The sequence below is a fragment of the Ixodes scapularis genome, unplaced genomic scaffold (assembly GCF_016920785.2).
Source record: "Ixodes scapularis isolate PalLabHiFi unplaced genomic scaffold, ASM1692078v2 PGA_scaffold12__126_contigs__length_90152505, whole genome shotgun sequence".
NCBI classification, from domain to species: domain Eukaryota; kingdom Metazoa; phylum Arthropoda; class Arachnida; order Ixodida; family Ixodidae; genus Ixodes; species Ixodes scapularis.
The window spans coordinates 9,175,407-9,192,063 of record NW_024609838.1 but is presented as its reverse complement, the minus strand read 5'-3'; the positions used below and the strand labels follow the sequence as shown (position 1 = coordinate 9,192,063).

The 16,657-nt window shown below is 44.6% G+C and overlaps 3 protein-coding genes across 3 annotated transcripts in view; 2 read left to right on the top strand and 1 right to left on the bottom strand.

Moving 5' to 3' along the window:
• Positions 1-561: 561 nt before the first annotated feature.
• Positions 562-2,384, bottom strand: LOC115328519 (elongin-B). The gene has a single exon (XM_029989725.4). The coding sequence runs from the start codon at positions 2,249-2,251 to the stop codon at positions 1,895-1,897; it is 357 nt and encodes a 118-aa protein (XP_029845585.3). The 5' UTR covers positions 2,252-2,384; the 3' UTR covers positions 562-1,894.
• Positions 2,385-2,730: 346 nt separating this feature from the next.
• On the top strand, positions 2,731-5,305 carry LOC115328520. The gene has a single exon (XM_029989726.4). It carries the CDS (start codon positions 2,990-2,992, stop codon positions 4,316-4,318), a length of 1,329 nt encoding a protein of 442 aa, XP_029845586.3. The 5' UTR covers positions 2,731-2,989; the 3' UTR covers positions 4,319-5,305.
• A 528-nt stretch (positions 5,306-5,833) lies between these two features.
• The window catches only part of LOC8028373, a 46,164-nt gene continuing 35,340 nt past the window's right edge, over positions 5,834-16,657 (top strand). Inside the window, exons 1-12 of the mRNA XM_040209084.3 lie at positions 5,834-5,929; positions 6,009-6,158; positions 6,392-6,430; positions 7,169-7,320; positions 7,763-7,851; positions 9,091-9,241; positions 10,203-10,349; positions 10,824-10,978; positions 11,600-11,957; positions 13,080-13,256; positions 15,574-15,666; positions 16,297-16,431. Coding sequence (XP_040065018.2) covers positions 6,113-6,158; positions 6,392-6,430; positions 7,169-7,320; positions 7,763-7,851; positions 9,091-9,241; positions 10,203-10,349; positions 10,824-10,978; positions 11,600-11,957; positions 13,080-13,256; positions 15,574-15,666; positions 16,297-16,431 — 1,542 coding nt within the window. The 5' untranslated portion in view covers positions 5,834-5,929; positions 6,009-6,112. The remainder of the gene's footprint in view (positions 5,930-6,008; positions 6,159-6,391; positions 6,431-7,168; positions 7,321-7,762; positions 7,852-9,090; positions 9,242-10,202; positions 10,350-10,823; positions 10,979-11,599; positions 11,958-13,079; positions 13,257-15,573; positions 15,667-16,296; positions 16,432-16,657) is intronic.

The window sequence follows — 16,657 nt, the reverse complement described above, 5'->3', positions numbered from 1 at the left end:
CGTTTTTGTGTGGCGAGAAGGATAGCAGGAAGAGAGGCTGAAACACCCGCAGACAAACAACACGTTTGTCACCACCTTGCAGCTCGTATTGCAATGCAAACTCTACCCATGTACCACGTGACCCCCATTGAGCAGTTGGAAACTTTCTGTAATGTAGGATCTCTCAAAATATTTGGGGCCACTGACTTACCTGCTGGCTGCAGTGTCCCTAGTGGTCCCCAAAAATTTCTTCGCGGAACTTTCATTGTGGAATTCAGGTGCACGACCCATCTATCGGGTAAAACGTGCACAATTCATGTAATTGCAGAAACCAGAGTCAAAATATAGCGAAGCGACGTAACCTTCCAACACTCGTGCTGGGCAGCGCGTGTGTTGCGATGAAAATATTTACCACTGGGAGTGGTGCAGCAGTCTACAGGAGAGTCGTTTTCATCGCAACTTGGTGCAACCCTGCCTGTCTCATTTCCTCTTCCGGCCACCGTTATGAAGTGTCATCACCCAGAAGCGTAGCTTATCTAGTGGCTGTATTCTATGTGTATTCCGCTGAAAATGAAGCCGAAAGCCTCGTGAAACAACTTTTAATATTCCAAGCACAAGTATCGTGGGTTACAGACTTAAGTACAAATTTTTTTTCTCACCACTCAGGATTTCACATGCAAACAACTCTTGTTAAAATGTGAACAGTGCCTATTCGAAAATGTAGCTATGTGAAGTTACAGCTGCACCTACTGACCGTGGCCACAAATGACGTTTCAGAAAGATGTACATCCGACGACTCGGCTTTAATTTCGCAACGTTCCGCAGACGACTGTTGATCACCCGAAATGGGGCTAGACTGCAGAGCAGGGGACAGCACCCCATCAAATGCATCTTCCGTTTGATACATGCGAGCCTACCGGGCGACTTTTAAAAACGTACATGGGAGGCATGTACAACATGGAATGAAGTGGGGTCTAAAGTGTGTTGGTCAAATGGCGCGGGTGATTGTTCCATCAGCTTTACAGCAATCCGGAGGCAGTAGTATGTGGTAGACTATAGACCAAAAGGGTTTGAACGTTCCAGAAAAACGTAAATTTTGAGTCAAATGCAGAAGAGGAAAGTTTTGATCAGTACGATATGACAGACGAGCTTGAAAGATGAAAGGCGGGGCCCCAAAACAATTCGAAAAGTGGAGACATTAACACCTTATTGCTACATCACCAGCACGCTTGGTAACACAGAAACTTGGCAAACCAACTGACTACAGTTCAACACAAAAACAAAACAAAAAAAAAAAACCACGTCCCCCAACAGATCGGCTATCTTGGGAACACCTCGCTGCGCTCATGCCAAATAGGGGTCACGTGACATGGTTTGATGCTTCGAAAGTGCTTCGTGGGTGCGTGACTTTCGGGTTTTGGAAACAGGCACACCAGAAAAGCTCGACGACTGTTGAAAATCACTTCACGGGTCGAAAACGCTCTGGCGGGGGCACAGAAAACTGATTTTTAAAGCAGGTGTGCGATGGTTTCGGCTGGCCGGGTACAATACCGGAGAAATGATAAAAGCGTTGTGTTTATCGACCCCAAACTAACTGTCCGAGATACAGTAGCGGTCAAAAACAACAGTTAGGAAGCATCGCACTGCCCTATCTTTAAGTTGTTTATTTCATAACCCCGTGAGGCGCAGCATACGCAACAAAAACCAAGGACGGTTCAGCCGCCCTAAAGAAAGAAAAAATGAACGGAACGCACATACACAGGCCAGTCTCTTTCGCGGCTGTCTTCTGTTTCTTTTATCATAGCCGTTAAACCTACTGCGTCAACCCGCGCAACACCCCCCAAAACATCGGGGTCGAACGAAAAAATAAAGCTCTCCCGGAACGCCATAGGCACGAGTGCTTGCCGCGATGTCTTCAAGCGACAGTTTGTTCGTGGGCCTGCGACTCGGGCGGCTTCATGACGTCCGGTAGCTCGGGCGGGCTGGACAGCGGCGTCACGTCGAGGTTCTCGAACTTCCCCGAGTCCGGATCTCGAAAGGCGAGCCCCACGGTGGCCGGGGCTTGAGCCTTGGCCGTGCTGCTGTTGAGCCCGTACTCGGTGAGCATTTTGTTGTCGTCCATGCACTGCTCGTCCTTGTAGAGCATCTGGTTTTCGGGAGCGACCTTGGTGATGCCCGCAATCATCTTCTTCAGTTCCCGGACCGAGGTGGTCTCCTTGGCGTCCAGGAAGACGGTGGTTTTCTTCCTCCGGACCATGAGAAATACGTCCATTTCGCGGCCGCTCTGAGTGTTCCTTTTTTTTATATTTTCAAAGAAGGGGTCCCCTCACTTGCTCGAGGTTGAAGGGGGTTTGCCTCTAGCGGTCGCCAGGTGGTGCAAAGGTCGCGAGCACAATGGTGCTTGACTGCCATACGCTTCTTCTCTCTTCTGTAGTTGGGCGGTTGGGCTGGTTGGGCGGGTTGGGCATGCGTGTGAAAATGCTACAAACAAACAACAAAGCTCTAAAAAGTTTATAAATCCATACCTTGTTAAAATTTTAGAAACATCAATTAACAAATCATGCCATTCGGTAGCCTCCTTTTATCTCCCATACAAACGTTGTTTCATCAGTTTCGTTAGAATATGAGGCAATAAGGAATAATTTTATTATAAATATTTTAATTTTATTAAGATTAAAGTGTTGTTAAACCTGTTCGAACAGTAATTAGTTGTCGTTTTTCCCTTTTCTTTTTTTATTACTTTTTGTGTGGGGCGTGCCATTGTGGCGCTGCGAGCGCTTTGTTTTCATGGTTCTATGGTTCTATCGGCTATCGCCGCATCTTTTCCGAAAGTGGTATTCCAAATGCAACGATGATTTACGACGTGTTTATTAATTGCCTCGTTCTACCAGAACTATGTGCAACTTACAGCACCCAGCCGAACCTAAGTGATTCCTAAACCTTTCTACAACACTCCGTAACTTTTATCGGTATACACAAACGGCGTACCCTGCGAAGAGGTTCAGCAAAAATGAAGAAGTACACCCAGCTCGCGCTAATTGTCATTTGCATTGTCTCCGTGCTCGCGTTGCTGGTCTGCGAGCGACGCTACGCCAACATGAAGGTTATACTCGAAGTGATGGACGTCTTCGAGACGAAGGACTCCGCTGTCAAATGCGAGCGGCAGATCGAAGCCCTGCGCAAGTCCCACTTCGGGTCGCTGTCAAGCACGACGCCTGCCATCTTCCCTGTGTGGAAAGAAGTTCTCGGCGGCGCTTTTTCTGTTTATTCTGCTTTCTGGGACTGCGAAAGCGAGCAGAACGCTTCGCGCGTGGTCATAGCCTTCGAGAACTCGCTGCCGCCAGAGCTTAGGTGCTTTATTTGGTTCGATCACCGGCATCACGTCGAAGCGGACAGCGTGGACGTTCAAGTTTTGGACGTGCAGGGAACTTCGTCGACTGCGGTGTTGGAGTGTCTCGTACGAAACGTGTCGCTCGAACCGCTCGGCGTCTCCTTCTCGACAGCCGATCGAAGCGTCATGTCGCATATCATCTCTCTTCAACCCACCAGCGGGAACGCTACGTCCAACTTCAGTGTCTGTGTTCCGCCACTTGCTTCGTCGGTGACACCGCTGGCCCTGGCCGAGTTCAGCATCTACCACCGCCACATCGGAGTTGAGGACTTCGTGTTCTTCGATGGGGACGCGTTACCGAACGCCAAGAGGCTCCTGGCTGCCGTTCCGGCGACCACTTACGCGACGCTGACGATACTGCCCTGGAACGTGCCGGCCAAGTTCGTCGATGTGGCCGAGTCCGCTCGTATCGCCGACTGTCTGCTGCGCACGAAACGAAGATCTCGGAATACAGTCTTCCTCGATACGAACCAGTTCGTGTCACTCTACCAGGCCAAAGACTTGAATCAGCTGTCGCGCGGACTGAGCACGCTCGTGGACGCGGACGCCGTCGATCAAGTGACGCTCTTTCACACGCATTACTTCTGTGACGAATTTTCGGACGACGTCGTGGCGAGCTCGCTGGACATAAAGTTCGTGACGCAACGGAAGGTCCGCTACCACCGAGTGTCCGAAAAACACTCTGTGTTCCTGGTAAAGCCCGGTTTTTCGAAGGCGATCGTCGCGGCTCTGCGAAATCCGAACCACCCCGTGGAGGGCAACGTGCTTGTGCCCGAACGTTCGGCGGTCGTGAACGTTTACCGTGAATGCCGCAGTCTTTTCCCCGTGAGGAACACGAGGGAAAACTACGTGCCCGATATGCAAATGACTCGGTTTCGCGGCCTCCTTTACACGTCCAAGTTGTACCGCTATTTTGAGAAACAACCTTATGCCAGCTTATTGCTGTGAAAGCCGCTTCCAACGGATTAGATTAGGAGACGGAGGTTGAAACTGCCGCAACAAGTGTGCAGCTTTGTGAGGTTGGATCTTATCGGATGTGAAACTACTGCAACCACGGTGCTGCTTCGGGAGGCTGGATTTGCCAAGTTTTGGGCGGCATTTTCTTAATCTGCATATTTACAAACTTTTGTTTTGCTCCAGCAGTGTGCAGTAATGGCGTATAAGTTTCGTTCCAATTTATGTTCCCGCTTTGTATACCTTTTTATTGTGGATTTACAAAGACAATGTAAACCGTAGAATCCCGTGCATTCGCCCATTCAGCACCAAGCGCCCACTCCCAAATTTGTAAGATCTAAGAAAATACGCACAGTCTGTTTACTATATGTAAACTTGATGACAGAACAAGCACCTGTCCCCCATTTTTTCGCGATTATCTCCAAATTTTGAGTGAGCTCTTGCCCGGTATTCTACGGTATATTGTAAGGCAGCAAAGGCATCTGAGCTGACATGTTTATTAAGCTTATACACATTGGGAATGGTTTCTGTGTTCAGCTTATGTTAGTGTCGATGGCCGAATACTTTCAACGATCTCATAGCATCATACATTTAGAATGTCTTGTTCTCCCATCTATGTTGTGGCTTCCATTTATAAACATTCAGGGTATTTCAGTACACTATGGGACACTGTTAGCATGAAAATGACATTGGCAGTGTTCCACATGTTACTCAAACGAGGCATCCCAATTTACCACTTAAGTTAGTGCACCAAATGAGCCCTTTCCACCACACTCAGTTTCGATGACAGCCTTTGCTCATTTGTGCTAACTGTGGTGCTCCCTGTACATACTTGGCATCACATGTTCACCAAAATTAAGGTATTCCAACTTCCATGTTTCATACCAATGTTCTCTTCCCACATGCTCTTTACACGATGTAACATGTGGCTATAACACCCATGTTCAAGTACCCTCAAATATATTTTTTTACAAGCAAAAAGTGGTTGAAATTGTTTCTTCCCTAACACTGCATGCTTGACCGCTCTGTAGAAAAAAAAATTTTGAAATTTGAAGGGAGGATGGAATAAGGATACACAAAGGCACTTCTGAACATGCTATAGTACTATCGTTTGTCAAAAATGTCCTCTCCCGCAAACAACGTAAAGACAGCATTGAAAGCGCAAAGGACAAGGAACCAGACGAAGAAAGACATGGACACGGCGCTTTCTACGTCTGGTCCCTCGCCGTTTGCGCTGTTTCAATTCTCAAATATGCAATACCAACTAGCCCAAGCTTCAACTTTAGCAACCTAAAAACAGGCTTGGTACCTCATGGAGAGCAGCTATCATCCACTCGAACTTGGGAACAGCGCTCTATCTTTCGTCTTTCCGCTCCTCTTTCTTTTTTCTTTTTTTTTCTCATTGTATATTTTGCTTCCAAAACTGCTACATGCCTTTCCTCTTCACAGCACTTCAACAGCGACACTATCAGCCTCTTGGCAAGAGGGTAAGTTTCAAGATAGGTTGCTGATTTTAGCAGACAGATAGAGGTCCCGTTGGCGCTTGGTCTCTCACGTTTCCTTTTGTCTTGGCTCTGGTTCGAGTTTACTTTCGACGTGAGTTTTGTAAGTGGAGCGCTGCATGGAGTACTTTGAACAGTTGCATGCTCACGGTGTGGTGACCGCGTCTTTTGTACTGTTTCAGAGTCTGCAGGAATGGATTGGATCTTGTACGACGCGCCGAGTGTTTGCTTTGTCTACTAGACTTGCTTACGTTTCTACGGTCTGCTGAAGACGTTGTTTTCGAGCATGGAACTCGGCGGTGTGTCTGTCGGATTGCTCCTAGCTTTGGCAGGTAAGTTTTACCTGCCAAAAAGCTTGGTGCACCTAAGACCTAGAAAAAATAGTGGTAAAAATTTTTACCATTTTCATCAAATTTCAGGATTGTTTTCGATTCTTACACTGGCCTCTGCTCCTTGTCATGCCATTTTACAAAAATACCAATTCATAAAATAACTGGTGTTTTCTTGCACCTTGGCTTTGTTTGTTTGTTTTTTTTTCTCCTAAACACCCTTTCTCTTTTTTCAGGTGGCCTGTGCGCTGTGGCTCAGGATTGTCAACAAAACGGTGATTTGATTTTCATTTGGTTTACGGAGAATCAGTCAAATCGGTTGCATTTTCTTTAAAATGTTTGCTCGTAAGCTCGTCGTACAATATAATTGTAGCATTTTAAAGTGCAGAGTTATGTTCTCTTAATGAATCACAATGCACTAGGATTTCTTGCATCCGATTTGCTGGCTTAGCTAAACGAGACTTTTCTGCAATCGGTGTAAGTTCTAAGCTGGAAAATGGTAAGCATTCAATGTATGTGCACCCAAAATCTCACAGCCAAGAAAGTTGCTACTCTTACGACAGATTATAAGCACTGTCTCGCTTTATCGCCTGGTCCTACTTGTGGCATTTTCTTCAAACCCAAATGTATACTTTGCATATTACGCTCAGTTCGGTGGAGTATCAGAATAACTCTGTGATTTCTTCGTGAAACACGCTTTACTCCTCCAAATGCACTGTGCTTGAGGTGTTTGAAAAGAGGCTAATATATTTTACAGTCGCACCTACATCTTTTAAGCCACATTTGGAAGGCATGTGCATCATAAAGCGCATGTTTAAATCTGATATAGTTTAAAAATGGTACTACTTCTTTTCTTCATACTCCCCTCTTTTTGAGCAAAAAAAACGGGAAGGCTTGTCACGGGATCCAGAACCGGGGCATCTTTCTAAATCTACAGACGACAAGAAACACAGGGAATGCCTGCTCAAGTTCAACGACCATATAGTTTCGTCTGGGGTTGTGATCTCTCGCAGAAAACATCCTCGCGGCTGGACGCTGGTACCTCTACGACTACAGCATTGTGGCCGAGGCATCAGCGGTCGGAAGCACCGACGACACCGGGGACATGAAGTTGGCGTGCCGCGTCAAAGTGTCGCACATTGGGACGTGCAAGTACCTGTTCGAAGTAAGCATTGAAAGTTTGGCACATGCAGGTCTTTTCAGTGCACCTGCTGAATGCTGAAGACGTCACTACCTGAGGAGGTCTGAAGCACTCTTCAATTGAACTAAGAGGAAGCAACTTTTACACTGATGTTAAATCTTTTCTTTTTATTATATTCTTTACTTTATATTTAGAATAGAAAAATCATATCCACCTAACTCTAAGCAACTTAGAAAGTTGCTTAGAGAAAAGAGAAGGGAAAGCACTCAATATTTCGATGGAAATCACGCCCACGAGGTTTTATTTTACGAGGTGTTCAGTTTATAATCTTTTTGAGGCTTTGTTTTTTCTCTGCGAGGAAGGGATTCAGTCTCGTCTTTGCTGTGTTTTACAGGGTGGTGGTTGGACGTCGTCATGCTAGCGTAAGCATGTCGTGCTGAAGTTGGGGCTTGCATGTTTCTCTCAGGTGCAGAGATGCGTGTTTTCGTCTGGAGGAGGCCCGCCGCGAGATAAGCGGTTCTGGATCCAAGACGAAGACCTCTTGGAGTTGACCAGGTTTGCTTCTTGCAGTCGTTTCTTCGCCAGCGTCTCGAAGAACCGCAAGGGCATTATCGGCGTGCCAACAAGATAGCAAGCCAGAGATTCTTGGCCCAGGCTCGAGGATAACAGACAATGATATCGATAGAAAGAGAGAGAGAGAGAGAGAGAGAGAAAAAAAAAAAAAAAAGGAAAGCTGTTTCTAGACGTAACATTGTGCATATAAGTGGGCTCGTATGTTCCACGTGTGAGAATGTATACAGTGCTTATAAGCGTTGCTATTCGATAGAATCAAAACTGAACACTGAACACTCTTGTTTGGGACACATAGGTCACGAAAAATATATTTTCGGATATAAACATGTTTTGTGCAATATTTACGGAGCGAGACTCATTTTGAGGTAGGAGCAGTTCGGAAACATACTATGCTTCTTTTTCGGGTTTGCTGTCTCATAATGTAAGCGTGTTTTGGGATTGCTCCCAGCTCAAAGTTCGTCTTATGACATGAATATTATGCATAACTAAAACTTTTATTTTTTTTTTTTTTTTTTTGTTTTTTTTTTGGGGGGGGGGGGCAATGTTTGTTTTGTTACATTCATGTCCTATCGATGGTTGACCAGACGTCTCAGTTTGGCTGGGACAGGGCCATTTTAAAGGTGCATTTCCGCCGTCTCGTCATTTTTTTCTCATGAAACCTCGCGTCCTGTTTTCGTGGGAATGTGTGTGCATAGCCGTTGCAAAATGAGTGCTTGGCAAGTGGAGCAAGTCTAAAAGAATACATATGTTTTATAAAAATAACCATACTATAAAAATATTACCTCCCATTGAGTAAATTTAGAACTCTTTTTGCAGTTCCATCTCTCAATAGGTTCTCTTTGCACAGACGTTTGTTCGAGGCACTTTTCTATATTACTATATTTGGCAAACATCAAACATTGGTTCTGTTTAAAAATAAAAAAAGAAAGGTGCTTGTGTACTGAACTAAACAAAAATCTTTGGAAAAGTGAGCATTTGTACAGTGAGTTGAATAGTAGCAGAGCTTGACATTTCGTTCGGCCCCTTTGCCCATTCCCCGCCCCCCGATGTCCCATTTTTTATGCTGTGGTTTATGGTCCCCTACCTTCGAGGCAATTGAGAAAAAACTTTCTTTTTAAATTCAGTCTTTTTAATAGTCTATATGCACTGCGTTATCAGGGATGACCGGGATGAATCCTCAGAGTTAAAATCATCCGAAAAATGGTCTGCCCTTGCTTCTAGGGACCCGGTCGTCGTGACGCTCTCAGACGGCATGATTACCAATCTCGAGGTGTCATCTGCCGAGCCCGAACATCTGCTCAACATCAAGCGGGCGCTTGTGTCGGCATTTGTACTGAAGAGATCTCACCTCTTGCAAGGCGCCGACACCCAGGTAGGCCTACACACTGCAAGCATGGTCTTATGTTTGTTTAGAAATCGAACTGTTCTGGTAAGCTGCAAACTCCAACCATTGAATTCTAAAACCATGAGGAAAAATTAGGTGTGAGTCTTGCTTATTGGATGACACATCAGGTTCATCACTCTGGATCCACATTGTAGTAGAAGAACCCTACCTCTAGAGCAGCGGTACTCCAATGGGGGTTCGCAAAGCTCAACCTCATGAGTAAAAGCCCAGCAATAAAAGCTGTATTTCCTCATACTAAAAAAAAAAAAAAAAACGTTCGAATTTTCGGGCTAGTTTTCTCGAGTATATGTCGAGAAGACGAGTGTGTACTTCACACTAGCCTTTAGTTATATCCATATATTAAATCACTGTCATAATTAGCCTACACATTTCCCTTCCTCTCACCATGAACAAGGACCTCCATCATCTCTGCCGATCCACGAGGGGTTTGCGAAACGTCCATGGTGGAGAACCACTGTTCTAGAGAAAACAAGTCTAGGCACAGAGACTGGCAGGACTAGGACAGGACAATGTATGAGTGCATCGAAAAGGCACAAGCTCACCCGGACCATCCCGTAATGTTTTCTAATGTTCCCAGCAGCAACTGTGGAATAGCATTCAATCTCTGCTAAGGTTTCTTTTTAGTACTTTCATGTGAGTCTAAAAATAATATTTTTTTACTAATATGTGAAATGCAGTTATCACCCTGGTACACAGTAGTGTTAATAGAAATTACTAAACGAATATTGCAATGTTGGCTGAGAAACTTTTCAATGGAAATAAAATTCTCTCCTGTAGAGGTTTCGGTCTATATATTTTTTTAACCTTTTTGTTGCAGTTTGTATTATGGTAGAAAATATGTTGTTCTATCTCGTGAGCTACTTTGTCTCGCTTATTTTTGCCTAGCACCCGACAAACTGACTCGTTTTCATCATGCTTTTTTTTTAAGCGTACCGACATCCATGGCACGTGTCCCTGGAAGATGGTTCCTGGATCGGAAGCTGGGACGGCACACAGTTCGAAGGACATGCTTTACTGCTCTTATCCTGAGAGGGCGGATTGGCATCTCAGCCCTTGGGCAGTCATGTGGAATCTGGTCAGTTCACAAGTTTTCAGACACGGCTTTTTTTGTTTTTTTACATCCTAACACAAACATTTTAGATGCCCTCGTTTTTTGTTGTACTACAGGGCGATTAGTTGAGTTAAAATATTTCACATAATTGAGTTTCTTGTCAGGCAGGTATAATACTATTTGCCTTTTTCAAATTTGAGACTTAAACATTTCTTTTCTTTATGCTCATGATACTGGCTCAAATTTGTCACGGGGTTTTATGGTCTGTGCTCTGGGAAAGCGCTGCCCCTTTGTTTGCTTATTGTTAAACAGCTAAAAGCTTGCAAATAATTTTTTTCTGAATTTGCGTTAGGTATTTGACTGATTTGACAAATCAATTGAGTCTTGACTTGATTCTAAAGATCTAATATTATGCTTGGCATCGGTCCGTGACCTTGTTGGCACATTTAGGCCCGTCAATTTCGTTAGCTGCTCAAACATCTTTTGGTTTGTTTTTAGCATTGGATTCAATACCTGATAAATTCGACAGTAGACTGTGACTACGCTGCATCTGAGGGTATGACTCACCTGAAGTCCCTTCGCTGTCACGAGCGTCATGCCATCAAGTTGGAATCGACGCACGACACTACCACGGCTGTGCAGACCAACATTGTGTGAGTACCTTCGCAGCCTAAGGCTCTCAACTTTTTTTCACTCTTGGCACTAGATTTTTGGCAACTCGGACGGAACTCGGAAAGGTCAATCTAAGCGGGTTTACAGTAGAATCTTAATTCAAACTCGTTGATAATTCAAACTAACATGAAGGTCTCGTCCTATATGTTTCTAGGGAGGAAACTACGGGTAATTTAAGTAAAGCAGGAAATACCTGACCTATGCAGAGAGCAAGTCGTCTGCTTTTGCGCAGCGGTTGCGGTGACGTCAAAAGGACGCCGAGTTCTGATTGGCTTTGATTGGAAGGATAGTGGATAGACCTCAATGCTAGATGCCTTGAGGTACCCAATGTATTTAGTTTCTATCAGCCAATGAGAGCTTGGCATTCTGGCATCATCGCAACCACTGTGCCAGATGCAGACGAAGTTGCGCTCCGCACAGTTTGACGAAAACGTGAACACAGAAAGGTTTCACTATTTAATAGCACATACAGAGTATTTTTACAAATGGCTTTTGGAGCAGTCACTGATGCCTTTGGCACCTGTACCCTATTTGTTGTTTGTGTACCTTTTTAGAACAGTTTCCGGCTCTTCAGCTTCATCAATCCCCGTCGCTTGTTTCAGGTACACGCTCACGCTAGACAGCGAAGGAGCGCTCGAACAGTCATTGGACGACTTCAGCAGTCTCCTCGAGTTGGTCCCAGCTGGGATTGAGTACAAGCACCTTGCCACGCCTGACCCTTCTCTGTCGACTCTTGACGGCGTCCAGCTGGAGCGTCTCAACAAGGCGACCTTCTCCAAACTCGAAGAGCTTGTGCAGACGGCAGAGACGGAGGTGCAGCTCTTCACCATTCCCCTCTTTCACGAGTTCGTCGAGCTCCTCAGGTCCCACCGCGACCTCGTGCCTTTCGTCGAGCTCGTTGCAAACTGCGATCGAGCGGGTGGCGACAGCGCGGAGGAAAGGTGCACCCAAGAGTGGAAGGTGAGTCTCTTACTAAAACGTTAAGGGGGGTGGGGGGATAGTTGGTTCACCGTATTAAATATATAAAGCTCAAGACACAGAGGGGACAGGATAGCACTATCGACTTTTGACGGTGCTGTCCTGTCTTCATGTCCTCATCTGTCTCTTGCACGTTATGTGTTTAGTGGGAGTCTCCTTCGTGACCATTTCTAATGCAGAATAGTGTACTATATGTCTGGCCCCTTTAGGCCACACGGTCAGTTTGGGAAACGCAGGACACGGCTTACCATCATCACGCTTCGTGATTCGTTCTTCGGCGTTCTTATCGACCAATGCCGCAATATCATTGGCTGCAAACTGGTAATGAGATGCTCGGGGACTGGCCGTGCCACGCATTTCTTAAGCTCTGTAACTGTAGCGGTTCTGCAGTAACGCATTCCTGTAACGGAAGTGTGTTGCATGAGCGCTGCATCAGCGTGTGTGACCTCCGATAGCTGACACGGGGTTTGCAGAGGAAAATGACATCACGGGCGAAGCGTTGCCCTATTTCGTTGACCTAATATTTTCCGTGTCACCAAAAACGAAACATTTCTTCCTAGCAAACGCTGGTGTATGTCATTTCTTTCCCATAAAAAAAAGTTGACCTAGAAGGTTTCCTCTTTTTCCGGCCTTTCTCTTTAAATCCGACCATGCTGTGGCCGTGTTGACTAGAAAGTGTTGAACAAGTGCGCTCGCGCACATGGTGTGAGCGTGTGCAAGGGGCAACAGGGAAGAGAACGAGCATGTGATTTGGAGAAAACGGTGAGACACGAAATAGCAGGGTCAAAGCTGGGGTCCACTCTCAGAGAGCTAGCTTTGGCAGGGCTTTCTCTCAGAGGTGTTAGGCACGACAGCATTTGTGCCGTCGAGACACAAAACGCATAGCGAGTTTACCTGTGCAATGTCACCACGCTGCAATGTACGATACATTGTGCTACCACTGCCTTTGTCGCAATAAAGGGGGAAAAGGGCATATGTTTTTTTTAGTCTAATTTTATTCAGCGTGCTGTTGCATTGGTCTCTCGGGTTCATTTTCGCATCGAGGAGGATGGATGGGGCGACATCTAGACCGTAAACAGTGCTCTCTGATCATTTCTCTTGCAGTCCTTGGCCATGTCCTTTCTCCAGGACGCGCTGATACAGAGCAACAACTTCCCGACGTTGCGAGCGTTTCGGCACCTCGTAACTCACGGTCACGTGAGCGACGCCTACCTGCCCCTGGCCTTTCACTCCTGGAGTTTTCTACGCATCAACGACCCTCGTTACATGGATGAAGTCTTTGTGAGTTTGTGAACTTTATTTACAAATACTGCTGATCCATATCAGGGATCATAGCAGGGCGGAAAGTAACATAAAACAAAGCGTTAAAGTACCAAAGAGTTACTCATTCAGAACACAAAGCAGAAACAAATGCACTTACAGAGTCGTGGTTAATAATTTCGTAAGGAAGGCCATTAAAAAGGGAGAATTTGAAACTGTTGATGCGCAATTGGTAAGGTGCAATGCTAAATTGGGTTCTTCCTCAGGTGTACCTAAGCAGTAGAGAAAGTGATATATTCGTCAATGTTAATTTTATACTTCCCCTTAATTAATTGAAATAAAAATTGAAATCTGCATGCACGGTTTTGTTCTTGAACCGGTACAAACCCAAGCTGTTTGCTAAGCTCGGAAGTGGATGCCTTCTTATAGGCATTAAAAATGAATCTGACAGCTTTGTTTTGTATTCGTTGTATGCGATTAATTTCTACCTGTGTAAATGGGTCCCAAATAATGTTTGCATACAGGGTTAGTCGGCTAAGAGTATTGTACGCCAGGAGTCAAGTATCTGAAGTAACTTATTTTAGTGTTCGTCTGAGAAAAAAATATTCTACGGAGGGCATTAGAGGAAATTACGGTAAATTGATCTGTTTGTCCCATCTAAGATCGGAACTGATCCAGTGACCCAGATATTTGAATTTTGTAACTTCACTTAGGATATGTTCGTTGATGTGATAGGAGAATGAAAGTGGCTTTTTAGAGCGCAGCTCTTAGGCGCCCGTTTCCGGCTTGAGCGGCGTCGGCGTAACCGCAAGGTCACGTGACCCCCCCCCCCCCCCCCCCCCCGGTCACGTGACCCCCTCCCCAGGTCACGTGACCGCCCCCAGGTCACGTGACGGCCCCCGGTCACGTGACCCCGAAGGTCACCTCAAGGTCACGTGGCCTGGCCCCTTGGTCACGTGACCCCCCCCCCCCTCCACGCCTTCCCTCCCTCCTCAAGAGCTGCGCTCTAATTCGGCGTTACAGGGAGTTGTAAACAGCTTTCATTTTTTTTATTAGTGACTGACATACAAACACTTTTGTCATAATTTATACACATTTTCCATGTTTCACACCATTTCAAAATCTTGTTTAAATCATTGTTAAGCTTAATTTGGTCATCAACACACTTGACTTCATTATACAGCACACAATCGTCGGCGTAAAGAGGTATTTTGACAGAAATCTCGTCAGGAATATTGTTGATAAATAGCAAGAACAAAGGCGCAAGTACCGATCCCTGGGGGACGCCAGAGTGCTCTGAAAGTAGGGAAGAGCCCTCATTATTTATTGGTAGTGGTTTGTTAGGTAAACCTGTATCCAACCAATAACTTAATTATTTTTTGAGTACTTAATCAATTTTTGTAGGAGCTTTGCATGTGACACTTTATTGAATGCTTTCGCGAAATCGACAAAGATGACATCTACCTGACTTTTCTTCTTCAGGGCAGAGGGAAGGTCATGAACTGTCTCAAGCGATTGAGTCGTTGTGAAAAATCCTCGTCTGAAGCCATGTTGGCCGCTCGACTGCACGTTACGCGTTTTGAGAAATTAAAAAAATGTGTTTATTAATAACGGGTTTAATGTGTTTGCAGACAGAACAAGTTAATGAGATAGGTCTATAATTAGTAATCAGCTCTTTGTTTTCCAGTTTTATGTAGCAGTTTAACTCTGGCCATCCTCCAATCTATTGACACGTCGCCTTCATATAGTGACTTGTTGAATATAATGACTAGATATTTCGACACAAAAACTGCAACTTTCTTTGGCTTTCTGTGTCGTTGAGTAGTAGCTGAAGACAAGTGCACTGAGTCTTAGCCTGTCTGGTGATTTGCTAAAGTCTCGATTAATAAGCAAGAAAGTTGGTCTCAGTGGAAGTCTCCCACCCATAATCTTTTGACAATCTGAGAAAAAGGTGAAGTCCTTCTTATGCCTCTTTGTAAGTCTTTCAGAGAAGTCTCTGGAAAAAGGCACTTTTACAGCATCTATAATAAAAAAAAAGTTCCAGTTTTTCTGGGAAAAACTGGAGTTTTTCTGGGAAAGAAGCACTTTTACAGCATCTATAATAAAAAAAAAAGTTCCAGTTTTTCTGGGAAAAATTAAGGCTACAAGACAATGCTAGATACCTTTTCACATACAAGACTTTCCACAATATAAATTTTTCTTCTTTTTTCTCCTTCCATTTGTACTTGTATTTAAAAAGGAGTGCACCAAACATTTGTGTTTGCCACCCTTTTCTAGATTTTTCTCTTTTCAAGTTGAACAGTTGATAAACAAGTTAAAATTGTGGCTTAAATTTCAGGAAATCTGCAAATCCACAGACAAGACAATGTGCTGGCTGCTTTTGGGACGCATGATGAAGAAGCACAAGGAGAACTATGTCATTGGAAGTGCCGTAAGTTGTGGCTGTTATTATCAGCCCAATGGTCTCGGGACTTAATGCCATATCTTTGAGCAAACATTAGGTTAGGTAGGTCAACTGCAACATCAACTCATATAAGTGACCTCTTATAGATAAGCACAATCACCCTTAAAATTAGCTGGCTAATTTTGGAAAATAAATTTTAAAATCAGTTTGTAATGGTAAGTCCAGTACAACTGGTAACACAGATTCTGCAGTAGTAATGACTACAAAATTTAATGTTGTAACAATAGCCATTCTACTTCCGTGGTAGATTTATATTATCCAATTGAAATGTGTTGCATACTCATAATGTTTATGAAGCTTGCATGGCTATTTGACTGAAATGAAAGAAAGATTATGTGTCATCGGAGGTTTGATGTTCTTCAAATGTCAGTTACTTTTTCTGTCCATAGCACCTTATCTGGAATTCACAAAACAGGTTTTCTGAAGCATTTTTAGTTGTTTGGAAATTTTGACTTGCAGTATTTGGTCAAGCACTACACTTATCGTATGAGGGTCACCTTAGCGTTTTACGTCTAGCTGTGTTTGTGCTTCAGAAATACGTGAGGAAAGCATTGCAGCATCTTTCTGACAAAGGCCGGCCCTTATGTTCGATTCCAGGTACCACTCGTATTTGGAAAGGTGCTTAAACATGTCACAAGTTACATCGGTGAGAGATGTCACATGTCCAGCATGGCACTGCCGTCGACATCAACCGTGGCTTCAAGAGTTCACCACCTTGTCATGATGCTCAAGGTAAACCTTGAAAAGCTCTTTCTATTTTGTTAGGTTTGTAGGAGTTGTAGTTGTAGAAACATTTTGGTAGGATTTTCAATCCTTTAAAGCAGAATGCTTTTATGATCTAATTCCTAAGCCTAAAGCATCAGAAAGCATTGTAACCAAAACATGATAGCATGGGCTCAAAACGATCATGTGGTTGGTGCCACTCTATGGGACGTGTGGTCACACGGCTTGTGCCATT